The following is a 24,227-nucleotide window of genomic DNA, read 5'->3' on the forward strand; positions in this document are numbered from 1 at the left end:
ATATCACGACAAGGTATAGGATGGTCCTTGGGCAACATGAGGTAAAATGTTGTATCACCACTAGGGCTCATAGTGGTGGTTGTCAGTTAAAGAATTTCCCACTAAAGTTATATTACTTTTATATAAGTAAAGTTGAGTTTGTTATTGCTTTATCTTTAACGAACTAAGTTGTTTACAATGTTTTACAAGCCTTATGTATTGCATGTGTCTTATTGTTTTATATATTGAGTTCAGTCATTCATGAGTCGAACAGAGCCAAGGTAAGTGTTCTCCTGCACTCTTTTCAATCTTAAGTTGTGGTTTAGCTTTCCTGCTCGCATACTCGTACATTCTATGTACTGATGCCAGTTAGCCTGCATCTTATGATGATGCAGACGCAGGTACCCAAGATCAGCATCCATCACGTCGTTGATCTAGTTGAGCACTCCAGAGTCAGTGGTGAGCCTCCTTGCTTTCCGGAGGACTCGATTATTTTGTTCTCTTAGTTTTGTTTTATTAGGATGTTGCGGGGTCTGTCCCAACATCCATCTTAGTATTATAGAGGCTTTATAGACAATCAGTCAGTTAGTTTTGAGTCTCTCATCTATGTATATATATGTAAATATTCTATTTTGAGACTTGAGTTGCCTTTTTGGCCAAATTTTTATCAGTAGGGTTGTTTTATGACCTTTCATTGCATTGAGTTAAGTTTCAGCTGAGTTAAAAAGGCCAGGCCAAGGGTTTGCTTGGGGGCCATAAATGGTCTCCGAGTGCCGGCCACGTCCAGGGTGTAGTCTCGGGGCATGACATATATGTTAATAATGTCAGTAGCTTTCCCTGTTGGCTCACCTTTACTTAATTTTCATCAAAAGGTATTGTTCACTATAACATTTAGTAATTAAGTGAAGTTCGCCTTTTGATCATCGTTGCATTTCGTTAGCTACCATGTTAATCTATTAAGTATAAATAGTCATCATGTCCTTTAGCCATGTTCTTTTAAGCTTTCTGTTCAACCTTATATGATTTCTTTAAATTATATGATAGTATAAACATATCTCATTTCTTTGCTTTGCATAATTTAGTATTTTCTTCTTTGTCCATTTTGGTTGGGTCGTATGCTAATTTTTTCTCCCTTTTTATGCATGTGAAATTCATCCGAGTTCGCTACGAACTCTCATATTCTTCCTTGCATCTCGGGAGAGCCTTAAAGGCTCAAATTCCTTTTTCATCGGAGTCGGTCAGCCTATAAAAATTGACGAACAGGTCCCTGAGTTGAAAGAATATGCTGCAAATCAGAAAGATTGAGGAAATTGGGCCAAAAAGCCCACATTTTGAGAGTTGTATTTTGTTACTTCTGGGCTTAAGCCCATTTATTTGGCTATTATCTTGATAGTTTAGGACAGGTGGAAGATGGGCCTAAGGTCCAAAGAAATAAGTTTCAAAATTTAGTCTAGGACATGTATAGAAGGTGGCGAAAATTGGACCAAAGGCCCAAAACGAAAATAGGCCCAAGTACTGGCCCAGGCGGACAGATAACCAGGCTTGGGCCCAAATTTCTTTCTTTACTCTATTATTTTATTTTTGTTTACCTGTCGTTACTTGCTGTTAATCTTAAGGTTACTACAATTTAATTTTCCAGACTGATAGCCATTCCGAATTAATTTTCTAAAAAATCGATTAATTAAGCACTCAATTCCTTTGATCTTAAAATATAATTTTTGTAAAATATTTTACTTAAGTAATATTTTTAATATTTCCCTTCCCTTTTTAAGATAGCTTAAATCTTTTAAAAGTTATTAAACTTCTCAACTTATTTAAGTATGCTCATATTTTAAAACATTAGCCAAATAATTAATTATCAGATAACCGCGTGTTAGCGGGCATTTCAGGTCCTTTCAAATCCTTCCCGAAATACTAATATGAACCCCGAAACCCTTTTAATATTTTCATTAGATTTCTATTTTAGTCTTTTTGAAATAAATCAGTTTTCTTAATTTCTCTTTAAAAATTAAGTGACGACTCTTAAAACCAGTCTAATCATTATTTTAAAAATAAAACAGGCACATAGTTATGGGATAAGAAAGATGTTCATTGAAACCCGACCTAACGTTGGAAAAGCTTCCATCTTACCATATCCACTCGGTACTTAGCCTCCATTACCATCGAGTAGTATTTATTAACATTATTGTAGTACTTGAGAGGGCCACCAACATTAGGTTTACAGACCCAAGGTACATTACACATGAAAGGGCCACCACCATTAGGTCTATCGATTCAAGGTTCATCATTTCACACATGAAAGGGCTACCACCATTAGGTATACCGATTCAAGGTTTATCATCACATTAGTTTCTAGACTCATCATGAAGGATACTACCATTAGGTCTACCGGTTCAAGACATAGCCTACAATACTCCATCATTCATTTATGAAAGGGCTACCAACATTAGGTCTACCGGTTCATTTTCATTATGTCAAGATGCATTCATTACACAAGAAGAGGATGTCTAAGCCTACCAATTCAAGATACAACAATCAATATTACTTTCATTTATACAAGAAGAGGATGCCTAAGCCTACCAATTCAAGATGCAACAATACATTGAAGAAATCCTTCACATTCTATCATCATCATTCATGAGTGTTAATTGAGAATAAACTTTCAATACTAACATAATTGCATTCTAAACATGATCATAATACTTTCATAGTAACCATATGCATATACTTCACATCATAATCATACATATATCCTTCATACTTTGCCCTTCAAGGCTATAAATCAATCTAAAACCAAACATCTAGAATACTACATTAGATAAGGAAAATATCATGATTCAATAACTAATTCAACATAGACATAAACAATTCAACATGATCCCATAATCAATCAACCCAAATCACAAACTTCAAATTTAGTATTTTGGGGGAAACATGGGTTCACAGGGGAATTTATCATAATTCACCATTAATTCATCAATTCCATCATAAATCATCATGTATAAACCTTTGAAAATGTTTTGAAATTGAACACATGCTTGGATTGAAAACCCTAGGTTTTTGGGAGATTTTGGAAACTTGAAATCATCTTTTGAAGGGGCTCCTTGAATAAAACTTAATAAAGGAAGAAGACTACCATACATTGATGGAGTTTTCCTCAAAATTGGAGAAGAAACACCTTGGTTCTTCAAGCCCTAGCCTTCACTTCTTCTTCTTCAATGGAGGTTTCTAGAGAGAGAAATATTGAGAGGGATGAACTCTTTTAGGTGTGTGTGAATAATGATGTAAAATAGGTGTTTAAAGACTTTAAACCATTTATATATGTGAAATAAAACAATTAAAAATGACCCCATTAATTAACTAACTGATTTGAAAATTACTAAAAGACCCTCAACTTAGGCAGCCCTGTCCAGGGACCATGTGTGAGAATAATGAAGTAAAATAAGTGTTTAAAGACTTAAAACCATTTATATATGTGAAATAAAACAATTAAAAACGACCCCATTAATTAACTAATTGATTTGGAAATTACTAAAAGACCGTCAACTTAAGCAGCCCTGTCTAGGGACCATAGCCATTTATACGACTCGTCTAGAGGACCACGATTCGTGGTGGTGCCCGTGATCCCTTAACCAGTAGCCTTCCCAACTTGCCATGCCTCCCATGAGGCTAAGGTATGACCATGAGACCTCCCACGATCCGTGGTGAAGGTCGTGGTGTTGAGGCAGTGTCAAGGCTTTGAAGCCTTGCCTCCCATTATGCCTAAGGGACCTTTACGACCACCCTTCACGCCTCGTCAAGGGCACCACAGCCTGTGGTGGCACCCGTAGTCCCTTGACCAGTAACTTATTCAATATTACCCATCCTCCATGAGGCTAAGGCAACCCCACGAGCCTTCCCATGGCCCGTGGTCATAACCACGAGCCGTGAAGTGGCTCGTGAAGGTAAGCCTTGGCTTGGCACCATTTTAGGGCACCCTGCCTTGCTAACCACGGGTGGCACCATGACTCGTGGTGGCCACAATAGGTCGTGAAACCCTCGTGGTCATGGTAGGCAGTGACTAGGCTTAGTTTTAGGCAGCCTCGGCCTCCTAGCCATGGCCTTCACCCAAAACACTTAGCCCTTGACGTTAACCCTCACGTTTAGGTCTAGTTCAACCTACCATTTTCCAAGGTGTTACATTATCTCCCTCTTGGGAACAGTCGTCCTTGAATGACACATTAGACACCTTACGAAAATATAGACTCAAGACTAGCAGCCATCATGCAGACACCTCAATAAAATGCACAAATCATAGGAGGAAAAATCAACTCCACATCAATAAGCTCAATACAACATAAGGAAATAAGAACTACTTCTACCAACTCATTATGCACGAAAACATCAACATTTCTCATTTCATTGAAGGAATTTCCTTCTCCAACTCACATCATGTTCATTACAACATCATAAAGCAAATTATGCAATTCTTCTCAAACACACATTTAAGCATGTTCAACAATTCAACTCATGAATCATTTAGGAAACTCATTATAGATGCACATCAACATGAGGAATAAAAATCATTGATCTTAGGCATATTTATATGCCTAGAAATCTAATAATGCCCATATTTAAGCTAAGTTTGAATTCAAAATGTGTATGTTTATAGTCTTATGAGTCTTTTGGTCATATATGAACTAACCAACATGATTAGTTGGGTAGGTGAGCTTAATTGGAGAAACGAGCACAAAAATGGGCAATAGGGAACACAAGAGAGCAAAGTCAAAATGAAGCAAGGAGGAAGAGTGAAGAAATATCATTCGAGGCATCTACGTATCCTCTCCACGTCGCGGAGAGGAATGTTAATTTGGTTCGTGAAAAGTTGATTTGAGGCAGAGTCCTTCGTGTGGCAAGCGCGTCGCGGGGGAGTGTACTTTTTCACAAATCGAGTCAAAATTGTGTCTCCGCGTCGCAGAGAGGAAGTGAATATTAATTTGCAAAAGTCAATTTTGAGGCAGAACACTCCGTGGAGTGCCCGCGTCGTGGAGAAGAGAAAACAATCGCAGAGTAAAATTAGAGAGGACCTCCGTATCGCGCTCCTGGTGCCCAGTTTTGGCTGTTTCGACATTTAGTATAAATAGGTCATTATTTTATTTTATTAAAAATTCTTTTTCTGGGTTTTGAAGATTGACGACTTGGGAGAAAGTTTTTACCAGTTTTAGGGTTCTTCCCTAAACTCTTTTCCTTTCGATCTTTGTATGTTATTTGAACATTTTTGATCCATTCTTGGATTATGAGTAGCTAAATACCCTAGTTCTAGGGCTGTGGCTACAATATGATTGTAATATATTGATTTTGTTATTGGGTTAATGTCAATTACATATGAATCTTTCTTATGTTCTTGCTTTCCGTATTTCGTGACTGATCACCATTGAAATAAATATATTGTCCAAATTGAACTTGGGAGAGGAATAAGAGGATAGAACGTGGGACATAGGGAGCATGATTAATTCTAAATAACTAGGGTTAATTTGTATCTAGGATATGGATATACCTAGAAACCATGCTTGGGTTACCATACATGAAGAAATCGTAATGCTCGGTACTTAATCCATCCTATCATTGCCTAACGATGTAGTTAGGGTGTTATTTATCGTAGGCGATTAGAGGTCGGGAGACCATGATCATACATTCAACCCTGTGATTCATTGATTCGATAGTTGATAATTACCTATATAAATGATATTGATTGCATGAATCCTGATAGAAGTTGATGCCCTGGACTTTACCCAATCATTGTTTTTAAACCCTTGAAATTTAATCGATGTTATTGCATTTTGTTACAACTCTAGAATTAGAAACTAAATCACTTTTGAAATCTTGATAACACTTGTGATTAGCTGAAAGTTAGAGAAATTGTGTGATTCTAAGCGTAAGTCCCTGTGGGTATAATACCCGACTCTTAAAAAGATCCACTTTAATACTTGAACGACCAGTGCACTTGCGTGTTCGATTTGGACGCAACAATCATGAAAACTCAATTTCTCATTAAACATAGATTTATCAAGAACATATATAACATAAGGAGATCATGGAAACACATAAATCACTCATGACTCCAAAACATGAAACAAGTCATAAGGAACTCTTGGTCTCAAGTTTGAATAGGAATAGAAGAAAGTGATAATGATATCGAAACACTCAACAACTTTACTATCCAAACATACCATCTCCCCTTTGGCAGTAAACTCATACTAAGGCTAACATAAAAATAACATAGGAACCTCAACAAGACAATCACAACTATAAGGAACTATCAACATACTGGTGCCTTCATCCAGAGGAGCTCCTTTGTCCTATCTAGCTCGAAGTGCATAAAAACGATTACTCTTGGGAGCAATAGGATCCGGCCCATTAAGAGAAGCTTGATTGGCCTCTCTTCCCTTGGCCGTAAGAGTAGGGAAATCTTTTACTTGATGATCAATCTTCCTACAACCATAGCACCAGGCACTTCCCATAATGCTTCTTTCCACAATTGGTGCAAGTAGGTTTAGAAAATGGAAGTCTACCACCTCTCTCTTGGCTAACCCTAGGAGTGCTTGAAGAATCTTGGTTTGGAGCTCTCTTTTTAAACCTTGGTTGACCTTGCTCATCGGATCTAACTCTCTTCATCTCTCTATTCTTCCTTTTAAGTTTGGACTCCTCAATAGATTGAGCATATACCATAAGTCTAGAGATGTTCATGTCTTCATGAAGCATTGTCGTACGACACTCTTCCTCAACTAGGTCGGAAACTCCCGTTACATACCTACTCATCTCATCCATTGGGTTAGACACCAAAGATGGAGCATACTTAGACAATTGGGTAAATTTGAAAGAATACTCTTGAACATTTATGTCACTTTGCCTAAGATTGATTAACTCCTCCACCTTAGCTTCCCTCTTCTCACGGGGAAAGAACCTACCAAGGAATGCATCCTTGAACACTTTCCAATCTATAGGCCCCGCTACTACCGGCCTATTACTCTTCCATTGAGTGAACCAAACTTGGGCAACGTCCTTCAATTGATAAGTGGCAAGTTCCGCTTTTTCTATAGAAGTCACCCCCCATAGCATTAACTACCTTGTACACCTCATCCAAAAAATCTTGGGGATCCTCTCCCACCTTGGAACCTAGAAACATCGGAGGGTTCATCCACACAAAGTCCCTCAACCTAAAAGCCATAGTGCTCACAATAGGGTTCATATGAGTTTCAACACCCCTATTATCTTGGGCCGTCATAGCTTGAGCTTGAGTAGTTACGGCTTGAGCCATCATCAAAAGAGCCGACCTAATTTCCTTATTTGTCATAGCCGGAGGATCAATAGGAACCTAGTTGCCTTGAGGAACTTGGTTACCATGAGGACCTTGGGGAGAAACTCTCTCATTCACATTCTTCTCTTCCATCCTTGCAGTCACCCTTTTTGTATTCATATCCTATAAACACAAGATGAGGGTTAGGAAAAGAACATTCATAGAGTTAAAACTCTAAGGCACGACTTAAAGAGTAATGAAAGAAGTGAAGTTTCCTAACGTCTTATAGCCTCTCATTCATAAATGTGTCGCGATTCACACCCATGAACAAGACTCTACTCAACGTGTCTTGTGAGACATCAATCTTAAAATCCATCCTAAAATTTTGTGCTCTGATACCATGTTTGTCACGATCCGAGCCTACGCCCCGGACGTGAAATGACATATATAAGACTCCGAAGAGCCTCATAACATTCATAACATAAGACATATGAAATAGTGTGGAATTTAAAACTCTTTTAATCCATACAATCGAAAACATAGTTTAAAACAACGGAAGTCTACTAGTCTCATATGGCCATCTAACAACAATCTTCGAATCAAAAGTAAGGTCACGACCCTTTACAATAGAAGTCTAAAAAGAGTCTATTACAATGAAAGACATGAAACATCAAAAGTACTTGTCCTCAGTTCCATGAGGACATACCACAAGCCTTGGAAGAACTCAATCCAAGCTTCAACTAGAAGAATTCAACTCACTTGCCGAAACCTACACTTTGTAGAAAAATAGAAGAAATATAGATTAGCACATTTAATGTACTAAGTATGATAGTCATGCAAAAACCATGCTTAAAACAGACATTTTGGTTGAAAACCATGCATATGCCAATTTTGAGAAAATATCATGAATATAAGTATAAGAGGCATAAGATACAACATAGTCAATATACAAGTCATTTCATCACATTAGAACATTCACCTTAAGTAACCCTCAAGCTAGACTTTGTACAATGTATGAATAGCGACTCATACCACTATCCACACTAAGTACCACTTTAAGGCCACTAAAATGAACTTACCATTCTTCCTTTTCATCTTTAGACAATACTCATACATAAGGAACATAAACATTTCATGAATCATGACAAGGAAAGTAACTCATAATACCATCCAAGTAAAACATGCATAATTACATTAAGCATTTAAGTCAACATTCTCCAATAGCTTCATTAAGAGCACATTCATTCATTAGTCATTAAGACATTAGAGAACTCATTATAGCCCCCTCAAAGCCTACTTATGCAATGCATAAATGGAATCCAATACTACCACCCACACTTCATAGAACCTCTTGAGTAACCATAATGCACATCTCACATGATGAGAATAATCATTAACCGACATAGACCATGAGAGCAAACCATGGAATCCGATGTCATATAACCCCACACTGAAAAAAGGTGTCCTACTTGCCTAAGGTAAAACTAGGTACATTTTAGCTTAGGTGGATCCACTAGCTAATATCCTATGTGGGAATATAGTTATGGGTTAAGAAAGATGTTCATTGAAACCCGGCCTAACGTTGGGAGAGCTTCCATCTTACCATATCCACTCGGTACTTAGCCTCCATTCCCATAGAGTAGTTCATATTCATTAACATTATTGTACTTGAGAGGGCCACCAACATTAGGTCTACCGACCCAAGATACATTACACATGAAAGGGCCACCACCATTAAGTCTACCGAATCAAGGTACATTACATGGATAACTCTTTGAATCCTCAAGAAAGGGCCACCACCATTAGGTCTACCGATTCAAGGTTCATCATTTCACACATAAAAAGGCTACCACCATTAGGTCTACAGATTCAAGGTTTGTCATCACATTAGTTTCTAGACTCATCACGAAGGAATACAACCATTAGGTCTACCGATTCAAGACATAGCCTAGAATACTCCATCATTCATTTATGAAAAGGCTACCAACATTAGGTCTACCGATTCATGTTCATTATGTCAAGATACATTCATAACACAAGAAGAGGATGCCTAAGCCTACCAATTCAAGATACAACAATCAATATTACTTTCATTTATTCAAGAAGATGAAGCCTAAGCCTACCAATTCAAGATACAATATTACATTGAAGAAACCCTTCACATTTTATCATAATCATTCATGAGTGTTAATTGAGAATAAGCTTTCAATACTAACACAATTGCATTATAAACATGATCATAATACTTTTGTAACCACATGCATATACTTTACATCATAATCATACATATATCCACCATACTTTGCCCTTCAAGGCTATAAATCAATCTAAACCCAAACATCTAGAATACTACATTATATAAGGGAAATATCATGATTCAATAACTAATTCAACATAGTCATAAACAATTCAACATGATCCCACAATCAATCAACCCAAATCATAAACTTCAAATTTAGTATTTTGGGGGGAATATGGGTTCATAGGGGAATTCATCATAATTCACCATTAATTCATCAATTCCATCATAAATCATCATGTATAAACCTTTGAAAACGTTTTGAAATTGAATCCATGCTTGGATTGAAAATCCTAAGTTTTTTGGGGATTTTGGAAACATGAAATCATCTTTTGAAGGGGTTCCTTGAATGAAACTTAATATAGGATGAAGACTACCATACCTTCATGGAGTTTCCCTCGAAATTGGAGAAGAAACACCTTGGTTCTTCAAGCGTTCTTCAAGCCCTAGCCTTCACTCCTTCTTCTTCTTCAATGAAGGTTTCTAGAGAGAGAAATATTGAGAGGGATTAACTCTTTTGGGTGTTTGAGAATAATGAAGTAAAATAGGTGTTTAAAGACTTAAAACCATTTATATATGTGAAATAAAACAATTAAAAACGACCATATTAATTAACTAATTGATTTGGAAATTACTAACAGACCCTCAACTTAGGCAGCCCAGTCCAGGGACCACGACCATCTATACGACGCGTCTAGGGGACCACGGCTCGTGGTAGTGCCTGTGGTCCCTTAACCAGTAGCCTCCCCAACTTGCCATGCCTCCCATGAGGCTAAGGCATGACCACGAGACCTCCCACGAGTCATGGTGAAGGTTGTGGTCCTGAGGTAGTGTCAAGGCTTTGAAGCCTTGCCTCCCATGCACCTAAGGGACCTTCACGCCTTGTCAAGGGCACCACGGCCAGTGGTGGCCCCCGTGGTCCCTTGACCGGTAGCTCTTTCAATATCATCCATCCCTTATGAGGCTAAGGCAACCCCACGAGCCTTCCCATGGCCCGTGGTCATGACCACGAGTTGTGAAGTGGCTCGTGAAGGGAAGCCTTAGCTTGGCACCATTTTAGGGCACACTGCCTTGCCAACCACGGGTGGCACCACGACTCGTGATGGCCACCACGGGTCGTGAAGACCCTCGTGGTCATGGTAGGCAGTGGCTAAGCTTAGTGTTAGATAGCCTTGCACCCCTAGCCATGGCCTTCACCCAAAACCCTTAGCCCTTGCCCTTAACCCTTGATGTTAACCCTCACGTTTAGGCTCTAGTTTAACCTACCATTTTCTGAGGTGTTACAAGGACCTTTTACCCCTGCACTATTTAATAGTGTATTTTAAAGGTATATATGTGCCTACGTGGACACATTACTATTTATAATGATGCAATATTTATGATGTCTATGTGGGCACATATATACCTTTAAATACTATTAAATAGTGCAGGGGGGTAAAAGGTCCTTTCCAAAATTCGGTATTGTTACAACAATATCGGTTAAAGTTCGGATATATTTCAAACCTTTTCTCCTAAAATTAATAATCACATCATTACTTTTTAAAATTTATTATTCTCACCAACATAAAATTTATTATTGCATTCAATTTGGTGAATATAAATGATAAAGTAAGAATTGGTTTTGTGAATATAAATACAAACGGAGGGAATACTTTTTTTTTTTATTTTTCATAATAAAAAAAACCTTCTCTTTCGGTTACATATGAAAATGTTAAAAGCAATTTAATATGAAAAATGACAAAATTGGTGATGTATGTTTACTTCCAATATGTTTGATTTTAACACGAAATAAATGCACTGAAAATGTGCAATTGCACACAAGTGAAACAATGCATGAACCATATGATATTGACACACAAGTAAAAATTGTTATAACTTGTACGGTGTTACATTGCAATAATATCAAAGGGGTGATGAAATATATATGGTCTATGAACATGAAAATATAGTTGTGAATGATACTGACCAACAAATGGCTCAAAGTAACAATGTTGATTCATTTTCTCGATCATATGATAGAGAAATGCAAGTTTAATGTGAGAAGATTGTCCGTACTATGTGAGAGGATTATATTAAATACTAGTACACTACAATTTATATTCAATTCTTTTTATTGAATTAAAATTTGATCAATTATAGTTAGAAGAAACAATTAATTAAGTAGAGATCAAATAGCTTTGTAATAATTTATTATGCGATTTTATAAACTTTTATTTATTTGATAAGATTGAATAAACAATTGAGACTATTTTAATAGTTTTACGATTTCTGAGTTTCTTATGTTTATAAAAAAATATACAATACAAAAATTCTACATTACATTCCCAAACAAAACTAAAATTTATCTCATAATTTAATATCATGATATCATATCATAATTTCATTCCATATCGGATGGCCAAACGGCGCTAAGTTGAGAGGGTACTGAAGCAATTTTATAGAAGGACGGTGTCGCTCGTTCTTCTTTTTCCGATCAGCTAGTGAAGTAGACGCCGAGCCATGGCCGGAAGGAGTCAACCTCCGTACAGGCCAAGACCCTATTTTTCCTCTTCTTCTTCTTCCAGATCCTTCCATCCTTCTCAACCTTCCCGCAACTCTCAGTCCCACCCCACCAAAAATGTCAATTCTTCTACGCCTAATAGTACCCAAATTCAGAACAACGCTTCCGACAAGAAGACGAGCTCAAGCAGTTGGGGTAAATCCATTGATGAAGATATTGATGACATTCAGAATTTAGTTGGAACTTGCCCTTTCATGTGTCCTGGTACACCAATTCTCCACTTTTTTTCCTTTATGGGTTTCTTCAAATATACTGCTTTTTTTTATGTGCGCTAAAACGGAATTAAACCAATAAATGCATAAACTATCAATTTGAAGTAAACTCTAGAAGGAGGTGCTTCTACTGCCTTTAAATCCTGGACCGTATGAACCTGCAATGTTAAATAAGTTTAGTGTTTTTTCTTTTTTAAAAATGCAGTTGAGGAGAGGGAAAAGCGAGAGAGGCTGCGAGACTTAGCTGTGTTTGAGAGGCTACATGGAAATCCTCGCCAATCATCACCAAGCCTTGCTGTTAAAAAGGTACTCCCTCCCGTTCAATTTGCTTGTCTATTTTTGACTTGACACAAAATTTAAGAAAATAAATAAATAACACTTCGAATCTTCTGGTCTTTGATTAAAGATATGTAAAAATGTATCAAAATGTCATCTCGTGGACTTGAACATGAAGTGTTGAAATTAAAGAGTTGCCAATAAAGTAAAGAGACATTCTTTTTAAAACGAATTGAAAGAGAAAGTAAGACAAATAAATTGAAATGAATAAGTAACATTTTGGGTATGCTAGCACGTAGGAGGAATAATTTTGATTTGTTATTTCTTTACCCTGTTTGTTTGATCAACTGAATTCCAAGGATAACTAGTCTCAAGTCCAGTTAAAAGAAGAAGGTTTGTAGGTTGATGACCAGAGAAAGAATTATGAATCTTCTGAATACTAAAATAGCCAGCGGGTACACAGTTCACGTAGCTAACCCCAACTGGATTCGTATTGAGGTGCAGTTGATAGTTGATACTCTATTAATTTGTTTGATCAGCTAATCTGAACTTGCTCTATGTTTCACTTCACAAAACATTTCTAGTTCGTAACCAGCTTGTCCAATAGGTGGAAACAGTCTAAATTGTAATAGCTCATCAAGCATTTAATATGGCCATCTTGTGATCATCTATGTATAGTAATGGATCATACGGAAAATGTTTTAATCTTCACTGATAATACAGGTGATAGGTTGTGCTTGTGTTGCCATTTGGGACATAAAAGTTAATATTTAGTTTTGGACTGTCATATAACAGTTTTACAATGCTACAATGTATGAATACAATAATAGACCCTGGCTAAAACTTTGTTAGACGGTAGACTAAGACACTAAGTGACTCTCCAGTTTTGAGGTTCTGTAAAAGAGATGAAGAAACAACTGGAAAATACGACAAATGTAAAGCAATTTAATATAAGGAAGTAGAAAAAAGTTGGTGACTTATCTGATACCAAACAATTTTCCCTACCATGCATTGACTACGTACTGCCAAATTTTAGATATTAGTGCCAAATGGTTAATACTATCCAAGCCAAGGCTCAATTTTCATCGTGGATAACAGAAAATGCTTTTTCCCTGGGAGTTAGAAGGCCCTTGAGTGTTATCAAAGGCGTGCTTTAAGCGCGCTTAAGCCCTGAAGCGAGGCTCAAAACATGTTGAGCGCTTCGCCTCGCTTTATGTGCGCACCAGTGTCGTCATCAAGGTTCTAAGGCAAACTTTTCCTTGCCAATGAGCCTCTTATGAAGAAGTGACACTAAACAATTGATATTTCACTTTATCATAAAAAATTTCAATTTCTTTGGTCATAAATGTGTCATTCATGTTTATAATTATTAGTCTTGGATTAAACATATATATTTGTATTTTTTTCTCCCTTTGCGACTTTTTTCATTAAAGCCCACTTTTTATTTGCGCTTAAAGCCCCCACAGACCTTGGAGCTTTTTTGCGCTTTTCGCCTTTGATAACACTGGGGCCTTCCTTGTTAATTTTGGAGGTAGTAGGCCTCCTGCTTCAGCTTTCACATGTAAGAATTATTAACATTACAGTCCGTAGCTAAAAGCATTAAATAGATATGCTACTCAATAATGTTAGAGAGGATAAAAAACCTAACAAAGTCACTTGGACAAAAGTAATTTTGTGCAATAAGTTTCGAAACAAACTGGACTTGCAACATTGATAAAATGCTGAGCTCTGAAGGGGTAACCAAATATAGATCGCTAAACATTCTCATTTTTATCATGTTGAAATATACCCCAGAGCAGTACTAAAGATTCCAAACAGTATTTCTTTTACTTCGTTTGAAGACAATGGAATTTTATTTCAATGGTCAAAAAAGAATAGCATTATCATATCTTAAAAGTTTTCCTATTTCCATTATAATGTACCAGTTAGTAAGTAACATCATTTCTTTCAAACAAAAAAGAAATCAAGATTCAATCCCATCCCAGCCAAAAATTGCTGGAGCTCTAAACATAATGAAGTCCATGTGCAAGTGACTTTTGTCCAGGCTAATTCACCCCGTTTGTGTGTGGGACTAAGGTTCAAACTTGACTTGATACATAATTAATACGTTTTTTTACTTGCAGCATGTATGAGCAATATAGTTTTTAGTCAGTCTTCTCTTCTACAATCTGTACTTATAAATCCAGTGTTAGTTGTGGGCTTGTGGCGAAAGTGATCTTAGATTCTGTCTACATTGCTTTTGATCTTTCCTAAATTTTATTCACAACTTCAGTCTTTGTTAAATGAATGGTTTATTGAATTTCTCTTTGTTAGTTCTGCAGAACTATATCCGTAAAGACTTTGCAAGATTCTGATGTGAGGCCTCTCTCGGTGTTGGAAGATACTTTGAACTATCTGTGTAACTTGCTGGACTCTACTGAGCATCCCTTTGAGGTGGTTCATGACTTTATCTTTGATAGGATGAGGTCCATTAGACAAGATCTGAGTATGCAAAATATCTCTTGCAGTCGAGTGGTCTCTATGTATGAGAGAATGGTATGCTTATTTATTCAGGTTATCTTATTCAAAAGAACTTGAATTAGAGCTGGAATGATATACATATATGTAGATGTATGAATCATGATATTGTTGCATCTTTTGTAAAATGAATTCAAAAGATGAATTGAATTGATAATAAGAAGTGGATATGCTGTTAGATGTGGATGGTGTATCCGCTACTGTATACAATTCGTAAACTGTTTATCGATACAAATTTAGCCATTACGCTACCTTAACCGCTTGTCCATGTTATCCTACTGCTAGTTTCTTGCATACTGACTTCATCAGTTCCCTGTCTATTTTAGGGAGCAAGAATTCTGTTGTAAATAGCTTTTGTAATTATGCACCTTCAGGGTGCTTTTTTCTTTACCTTTCCTCAAACAAAAAAAAAAGGCTGGGGGAGGGGGGGAAATCGGAATCCTCATCTAATACAATAAGGTAGGCGATTGTTCGCTATTTATAGGGTAAGTATTTGTTCTTCTGCAGTGTAGAGAGTATTTTAAAATACCACATTAAATACTCTGCATGTTCAGTTATTTAATACAATGAATGTAGTAGACATGTGGTAAATTTAGAAACATTTTACCATATAACAAACTTTTCTTGATCTAGATATACTCCCTCAATTTTATTTTATGGGTCTTAGTTTAAGACTTTTGATTCTTGTGTCTTGAGCTAAAAGTATATATAACACACCAAAAATATACTGACTCTTGTAGTCTTAAAAACATGCCATTGCAACTGCAGTAGCTGAGATACTTGCATCAAGGGTTACCGATCCACGTAGGCATTAGGAGTTTTGGTAGAATTCTTTTGAGATGGATGTAACTTCATACCTTTTACAGCAGATGGATAACATTGTTATGGGAGCTATTGTCTAGGCTGGTGGTTTGATATATTTTCTATTTTATTGCAAATTTCCCTCCTCTTTATTCGTAGTACCCCCTTCTTTGTTGATCTTTTGTTTGGCTGGTTGTAATGATGAGGAGGCTTCTTATTTAGGAAACCAAGCAAATTATTTAATTTAATGGATTCTAGGCTTAAAATGTTCAAGTGATCCTTCTGTTAGTATAACTGCAGAAAGTTCAGAATTATGTAGCTTTAATATATTTTTCTCCACAGGTTAAATTCCATATAATTTCCCAGCATAAACTTAGAAGATGTAGCGGTTCAAATATTTCTTCGCTGTCATACCTCAACATGGAGCAGCTAACAAAAGCATTGGCGACTTTATTTAATCTTTATGAAGCAAATCGAACTACAGCGTCCATCTTCAAAAATGAAGCTGAATTTTTTTCCTTTTATGTGCTTCTCCACCTTGATTCCAAAACCCAAGGAACAGTTACGTTTTTTTATACTATCGTTGTATTTATCAAAGATTGTGAGTTGCAGTTGAATATCAGGTGCTTACTCAGAGACCATTTTGTTTGTTCAGTTTCACTAAACATTGTACTACTTGATTTGCAGGGGGAGACACTATCTTTATGGTTTCGCTGTGTTCCTTCTCACATCATGAAGTCGACAGAAATGAATTTTGCTCGGAAGATCTTGAGGTAGATCAATGGCATTTAGTATCAATTACCGTTGATAGTAGAATACATTTATTATTGTACATGGGAAGGTCAACTTTTACTTCTTATTTTGTGGCAGATACTTTAAATTGGGCTTCTACAAGAAATTTATTCATACAACAGAGTCCGAGGCATCCTACTTGCAGTATTGCATTATTGAACCATCTATCAATGAGGTGAGTTCTTGTATAATAGCAAAAAAAGCTCCTATGGCATATGCTCTCTCTCATTTGCCTGATAAATACCTATTCCCCACTCCCACTTTCCGTCACTGTTGGAATATAATTTGGGTTTGATCCTTCTCCTACCATATGAGTCTGCTTCTTACTTGGAAGAAAACTGGAAACTGAGGCTGGTCTGTAATGGCAGACTTTAACTTATAGTGTGAAACATCCCTAGCTAATGCGAAACCAAATGCTCCATTATTAGTGCTTTCACAAATATCACCACTTTGTAAATAGGATTCCTTTGTAACTTTTATTATCCTTCTTTTTTATTTTTTGGATAAATTGATTCCCCTTAATTTGTTCCATTTTCATTTCTAAGGTTCGAGCACTAGCTATTTCCTGTGTGAATTATGGAGGATACAAGCCTCAGCCTTTTCCCTTGGCGACTCTTTCCAAACTCCTAATGATGAAGGTAAAATTCTATTTTGACTAGCTGAAAAAGTTCAGCTCTTCTCAATCTGGTTTGGCTGCTCTAATGTATGGTTATTCAGGAATGGGATGTAGCATCTTTCTGCAATGACAGTGGCCTTCAAACCTCCGTCGACGAAGAAGGAAATAGCTGCTTGCCTACCAAGCAAACAACTCTTATCCATCCAAAGGGAGGGCTGCACAAGTATTATCCTCTGGAATCAGAACGGTTTGAGAGGTGAGTCCTACAAATTTCTTCATTCATCCCCCTACATAAACAATTCAACTCGTTAATGAGCTCTCAGTTACCACGCCAAAGTAGAATATGTGGAAATCCAAATAATACCTTGTACTTGCGTGAAGGATCTGTAGATATGGAGAAATTCATCACTAAAGTCCACCATCATGTATTCATGTTGCTAAAAGAATTCTCGTGTATGTATGTAGATGGATATATAATTAACTTTCTTCTGCTACTGACTTAAAAGGACTTAAAGATACTATTCACTTTGTCCCAGTTTGTGTGACACCTCTTTACTTAGATGAACATATGGGTCTTCAGATGGCAAGCCATGAAATAACCCTCTCGATGTAAGCATTTGCATTAGACGGCTTTTCTTTTTTAGTCGTTCCTAAAAAGAAGACGTCTTTCTACATTCACTGACAATTTAACTTTAAAATTCTCATTTTACCTTTAATGAGATGATTTATAACCAGATAAATTATTATTGCTTATTTTAGACTACAAATTTCAGTAGTCTTCTTCTCATACTTATACTCCATCCCCCGTCAAAAGCCATCACATAAAATTGGGATGAAGGGAGTAACTATTTAGTTGCACTTTTACTATCTGATGGCAGGGTTGAATGATTGATCTTTTTGGCATAATTTTTTGAAGTACTTGAGATTTTGTTTTTCATGGTTGTATTACCCCGAACTTAATGGTAGCTGAATATACAGTTCAGAGAACCCTATCATTGTGCAGATTCCCCAAGCTAATCAACCTTAGTGTTTCAGGTTTTCTGTTGAACTGTAAGAGCTTTGATGGTTCAGGGATGAAAATTTGTCCGAAAGCATTCAATTTACCGAGACGATAAAGCTGTTAAGCTGGTTGGATTCATAAGAACACTGGAGCTCTAGATCAAATTTACTTAACAGTAATTTTAATGTTGCTCAATGCCAATTAGATGTGTTTTAAAGTTTGTATTATACGAACCGAAAAGAATAACAATTTGTATTTTGCATATTTCTGGAATCTAATTGTAAATGTTTCACCCTCACATTTCCTCTCTTCGCGAGGCATTATATCTACTTCATATCTATATGACTATATGGATGGAAAAGAAGAAAAAAGTCTCTACCATTCTGTTTTCAAGTTTAATTTATGTATGTTAATTGAAGTCTCAAATTATTTATTATTTCAGTAATACTATGCAAAGTAAAATTTCGTATGTTCTTTTTTTTTGCACATATAGTTTAAAAACACTTATGGAGAGAGTGACAATAGTAATTTTTTTAATTTATCAATGCTGACAGAAGTGTTTTAAATAATTGATCAAACACAAATTGTCTGTAACAACAATATATAAGTATGGCGTCTAAAAAAACCTAGCAAAGAAACTCCATTTAGCAAAGAAAAAATACCTTTACTGCAAATAGATATATAAGACGAATATATATATATATATATAAAACAAGTATGTGCAATTAAAAGCACAATGTGTTATCCCCGTACAGTATTTCTCATTACCCAAAGAGTGACGATTTATTATATTCTTTTTCTCCATTTAGCTTCTGAATTGCTCATGTCTTCTCCTCTTAGCATTACACTCTCCTCATCCCTTCGCTCTTCATTACCTCTCCACCGCAATGTAAGTCCTTCTCCTGTCAATTCTTATTCAATTGCACCAATTTGTATTTCGTATTTTCCATTTAGAAAAACAAATAATATTAACCGCTTTTTTTTCTTTTCAATGTGAGTTTGACAAAGCATAGTGGATCTTCAATCTGAACAAAAATATTTGGAATTTTTTTATTAAGACGTTGTTGATATATGACAATTTTTGTTTAATTTCATTTGTGAAGGTTAACATTTCCAACGTGCTCTGCACTCGTCATTTGTACCTGCGGCAAAAACAGTTCCCTTCCAGGCATCTGCTTCGTCTCTGCTCTGTTAATAGTGATCATAATGTAATTTCCTGTTTTCTTTTTGCTACTACCTCCTTGGCAATTTAAGTCTCTTACTTTCCTTTTTGGTGTGTCATAAAAAGAATGTCTTTTTCTATATATAGTTCAATTTTCAAGTTTTCTTTCCTGAGTTGCAGAGTTCTTTCATTCCTTTAAGCACCAATCTCCATTGTAGCTAGAATTCCTCTATTTGGAATGATCGACCTCACCTCATTCATGCCAAAACTGGTATGCTTCCTAAAAAACAAATTATTGAGTAATCGAAGGAAACACGCCAAAATGAAGCGGAGTGGACATAGGGGATTCATATAGCGAACCTCAACTAGTTTGGAATTTAGGTGCAGTTGTTATTGGTTGTCATATCAGGGAATGCACACACATTTAAAATTAATAATACATAGTAGCTTTGAATAATTCTATTCAGAATATCAGTCTTCATTTTAATGTTTCCCCATTCTTATCCATAAGAAGTCCCTACTATTATTCATGATGTGGAGATTTATCTCATAGCTAACCTCTCTACTGTTTTGCAAGGCAAGGTTTACGAGTCACCAGAATTTCAAAATAGTCCTCTAGATCAAAAAGGTATAATCCTAAAAAGTAAAATGTGTATTTGATATCTTCCTAACAGTGCGTATTTTATCATTTCCCTACCAACTAAACCGTGTAATTGGCCTTACTTTCAAATATTGCTAGGTACTGTAGGAAAAGATGAAACTAGTCAAACTGAATCACCCACATCAAACACGTAAGTGCTACTTTTTGCGCTGCTTTGACAGTGTCTCGAAAAATTTGAGACACAGTTGAAATTGCTATCTATGCATTTATGTTCGATGTTTCTGTATTTTGTGTTATTTTCTCAAGTTCAATATGTAAGAAAAATTGTTTTTTTCTCAATCTATCTCTAGTTACAAAAGGACCATTTTGTTGGAAAACCATAACTTCTGTACTTTTCTTATTTTGTATATGCTTCGCTTGTGGATTAGTTAGTGTTTGTGTAATATGTCTCTTTGTTAGAGCAGTGACAAGATGAGTAGTTACTTAAATGGAGTGAGTGTTCATAAGTTGAAGGAGTGCTACGCTGTTTAACGATGACTCCACTATGATGAGCTAATCATTTCTTATACTGTTATAGGCACAATCCTCCTTCTATGTACTAAAATGTATTGTCTTAAGAGTTCGTACCAGTTAACTACTTGTGAAATGGGAGAGATACGATAGAGGATCTCAGAAGCAGCAGAGATTTGGTGAAAGAATTGTTTTAATATAGGGAAAATCCAAAGTTGCTCCTATACCATCTGAAATTGAGCAAATTTTCCCTTCGATTAACTTTTGGTTTAATCATGCCCTTGCCACTAGCAAATCATCTCATATTTTTCCTTTCCATTATTGGAGCTCCAGTGTGAAATGCGTGGAGTCCACATGTCCAGATTCTTCAGGGCAAAGATTTACCCTTAAACTTTTGACTATGGTTCAAAATTTGGCTCACATTGGAGCTTTGTTAGAGGTAAGGGCAAAATTGAGACTTTGTCTGGCAACAGGGATAATATTAGACCAAAAATCAAATGGATGGGAAAGTTGCTCAATATCAAATAGTACAAGGAAAAATTGTCCCCTTTTCCTTTAATATAAAATCTCCTCTGTTTGGATCGGATAACTGATGGAGAAGTTCCTTCCTTTCTCAATGAAGCATAGCATTGTGTGGAAGGCTAGTTGAAATTTCTTACAATTATCAAAATATTGAAAAAGGAACCTGCAGGAGAATTTTATTTGTCCATAACTCCTTATGGACTGTACTAATATTCTTTATCGCCTATTGGGTCATGTGTTTTTAAACTTATGATAGGGGCCACATTTTCAAGTTTAATTAACATCTTATTCCTCATCCCTTTCTCAATTATTGACATAAAATTTTGCTCTGATCTTGGTATATGTTTCTTATCTCTTCTGGAATGGACGGATGAATTTGCTTTCACTTTACGTCTTTGTTATGCTGAGCAGCCGAGGTTAACACTAGCAATATCTGGTGGAACACCTAATGTTGAGATCTAACTTTTTTCCCTTGCTGGATATCAGGGTTCTGACGAGATTGAGAAGATATGGTGTTGTAGGAGTATTATCATATGGACTACTAAATACTGCATACTACCTTACTACCTTTCTTATCGTGTGGTATGTCAAGTGATATGAACAACATAACCAATAGTTGTTTGTATTTCTTATTCCAATCTTTTATAGTATTATTGACCAGCGATACACTATTTCCACCAGCATTCGCTCTTTAGAAAACTTATAAGCCTGAATGTGGAGATTCTTACCTACCCCCAGTTTTACCCTGTGAGAGAAATTCATCTTTCAAGTTCATAGGCAAACCTCCATAAATAGAATGAAAAAGATATTCTTGTCAATGCGCCAATGTGAAAACCAGTTTGTGTCCAGAGGCAATAAGCCTAATAAGTATTAAGCGGTAGTTGATAACAGTAATATTACCAAGCGGCAGAGAAAATATATACAATATTTTGATCCTATTTGAAGCAAGTCTCAAAATTTGTTGAAAGACCAGAATTACATCTACCTGTCGGACTATTTCAGACTGCATGATACAACTGCTCTGCTACACAATAGCATATGGTTTATCCATCTCGTTCTCATCAGCTTTTTTGCTTTTTTCCTAGGTTTTATGTTGCTCCATCACCTGGAAGAATGGGTTACCTTGCAGCAGTTGAACGGTAACTGTAGCTTATGGGTTCTTTTCTTTTCTGGTAGATTTATGTTCTGTTTTCTTTGGAGAAAATTTTAGTAGTTCCACATCATCTGCAGGTTTCTCAAAGTAATGGCCATGGTATGGGCTGGTAGCCAGGTTACAAAGATTGTCCGAGCAGGCGGGTAAGAATCTAATGCTGCACATGTTTACCACAGAGTAAAATACTATGAGTCCTCAAGCCTTTCGTTTGGGACTTAGTGTTAGAAGTGAACATGCATATAAAACAAAGTGATGAAGGATAGATAGAGAAGAGGACAGTTTGGCCTATGATGCTACAACTTAGATCAGCTTCTTAATACTGATATTTTGCATCTGATAAAATTACCGATAGAAGAACAGCATAAACATGATAAGTTCCTGTTCATGTAGAATTCATTCAGCAGACATAGCAACAAAATGAGATGAGTATTTCTCTCTTCAAATGACACCAATGGATTGTCTGTCATGAGAGATATTTGACTTCTACAGATTATTTTGTATGAGAAACATTGTAATTATGAGCTGTGACCTGTGAGTCAATCCTTACCATCCCATGTTTCTAGGAGTGAATAATTTGTTTTTGCATCATATACTTTGACATAGATTTGCATCTTTGGACATGCTTAGGTTGTATACCTTCCTTCCATCCTTCTAGATTTTCCCCACCAAACGATAATAAAAGAGGAATTGCTGATCATGTTTTAGATGGAGTTAATCTGGTTGTATATTAATTAATTTCTGTGTTGTTACAGAATTTTGTTTCTTTTGTTATATTCTCTTCAGTATGAGGTTCAGTCTTCAAAAAAATTTCTGCAGAAACTTTTTAGCTCTTCCACATGGTATGTATCTTATCTTTTGAGGATTTGATATCTGGCAATGTTCTGACTCTGTAGGGCTTTAGCTCTCGCTCCTTTTGTGGACACAGGATTATCATGGTTTACAACCAAGATGAAGTTTGAATCACAAGGGAAAGTAAGTGAAATTTTGAGTTTTCTGGGATCGTCATTGTAACAAGGTTTTTGCAATTCACCATGTGATCTTGTAATCCAGGCATTCGCAGTTGTTGCCGGGTTTTGCTTTGCTTTGGCTTTTATGCTGTTTCTCATAATTACATTACTCTGGGCGTGAAAATTTTCTGTTGTTCATCCGTCCAAGTGGGGATCTACCGAGTTCTTCTGCTGAAGGTAATGCTTGTTCAGGTGAGCACAACTCTAATCACCCTGTTTTCAGTTTTGTCATTGTCTCTTTTCATTATTACGTTTAGGAAACTCGTAGGCTAATTTCTCTTGTATTTCATCTTCAGTCACTTTCTATGCAAATTTTGTACGTGGCCTTGGAGGATCTGACAAAAGATGATGCATACCCTTCCGACTTTTTATCATGATAGTAGTATTGAAAATACTTGTAACTCGTTCCCTAGAATTTCTTGCATATGGTGTTGTCTTGTAGTGCTAAGTTTGTGTATCTTTGAAGTAGCCTTCGTCATGTAATCTGTAGGAGATGCAATCGAAGCTCTCTTACTGTTTGAGTAATCAACTAGTCAATGAGAAATACTTCTGTCTGAAATACTGAAGTCATGCTTTGGTATTGGTTGTCATAATGTGCAAATTGACAATATACTTACGTTTTAACTGTTCATATGGATTGTTGATGATTATATTTAGATTATCTCTTCTCTCTCTCATCTGTTTTCTATTAACACTTTCCAAATGCAGTAGTGTAAGGAAAAGCAAAATGGAGATTCCTCTTCAACACAGCCCCTATTTCCTTTTCCTGAATTCAATTTTCACTCACAAAGTTTAACCAGGAAGCATAGAGTAGATATTTACCTTAGTATCTTCAAATTATTGTAGCACATGGTGGATATTGATACCTTATACCCAACGCAAAATGTAAAGTCTCAGATTTTGCCACAAGTAGTCTGGAAAAACAAAGTTGTTCAAGAATGATG

The 24,227-nt window shown here is 36.3% G+C and overlaps 2 protein-coding genes across 4 annotated transcripts; both read left to right on the forward strand.

Annotated features, from left to right (window-relative positions):
- The first annotated feature begins 11,984 nt into the window (after positions 1 to 11,984).
- Positions 11,985 to 18,606, forward strand: LOC125831611 (SAC3 family protein C). Its single transcript, XM_049510780.1, has 9 exons — positions 11,985 to 12,318; positions 12,532 to 12,632; positions 14,916 to 15,137; positions 16,263 to 16,481; positions 16,608 to 16,693; positions 16,791 to 16,887; positions 17,258 to 17,350; positions 17,430 to 17,584; positions 18,364 to 18,606. The coding sequence occupies exons 1-9, from the start codon at positions 12,054 to 12,056 to the stop codon at positions 18,380 to 18,382; spliced, it is 1,257 nt and encodes a 418-aa protein (XP_049366737.1). The 5' UTR covers positions 11,985 to 12,053; the 3' UTR covers positions 18,383 to 18,606.
- A 517-nt stretch (positions 18,607 to 19,123) lies between these two features.
- LOC125831635 (uncharacterized) lies at positions 19,124 to 24,074 on the forward strand. 3 transcript variants are annotated; one of them, XR_007443187.1, is made up of 10 exons: positions 19,124 to 19,217; positions 19,432 to 19,536; positions 20,073 to 20,118; positions 20,230 to 20,281; positions 21,610 to 21,705; positions 22,209 to 22,262; positions 22,354 to 22,419; positions 23,170 to 23,248; positions 23,327 to 23,460; positions 23,992 to 24,074. XR_007443187.1 is itself a non-coding variant. In XM_049510805.1 (9 exons), the coding sequence occupies exons 1-9, from the start codon at positions 19,152 to 19,154 to the stop codon at positions 23,402 to 23,404; spliced, it is 642 nt and encodes a 213-aa protein (XP_049366762.1). In that variant the 5' UTR covers positions 19,124 to 19,151; the 3' UTR covers positions 23,405 to 23,475. The 3 variants fall into 3 exon arrangements, 2 of the variants coding, with proteins under 2 accessions (XP_049366762.1, XP_049366763.1); XM_049510805.1 differs by lacking the exon at positions 23,992 to 24,074 and having other exon boundaries at positions 23,327 to 23,475; XM_049510806.1 differs by lacking the exon at positions 23,992 to 24,074 and having other exon boundaries at positions 20,239 to 20,281; positions 23,327 to 23,475.
- The last annotated feature ends 153 nt before the right edge of the window (positions 24,075 to 24,227 follow it).

This window comes from Solanum verrucosum, unplaced genomic scaffold (assembly GCF_900185275.1).
Source record: "Solanum verrucosum unplaced genomic scaffold, falcon-dt-bn FXZP01000049.1, whole genome shotgun sequence".
In the NCBI taxonomy this organism is placed as follows: domain Eukaryota; kingdom Viridiplantae; phylum Streptophyta; class Magnoliopsida; order Solanales; family Solanaceae; genus Solanum; species Solanum verrucosum.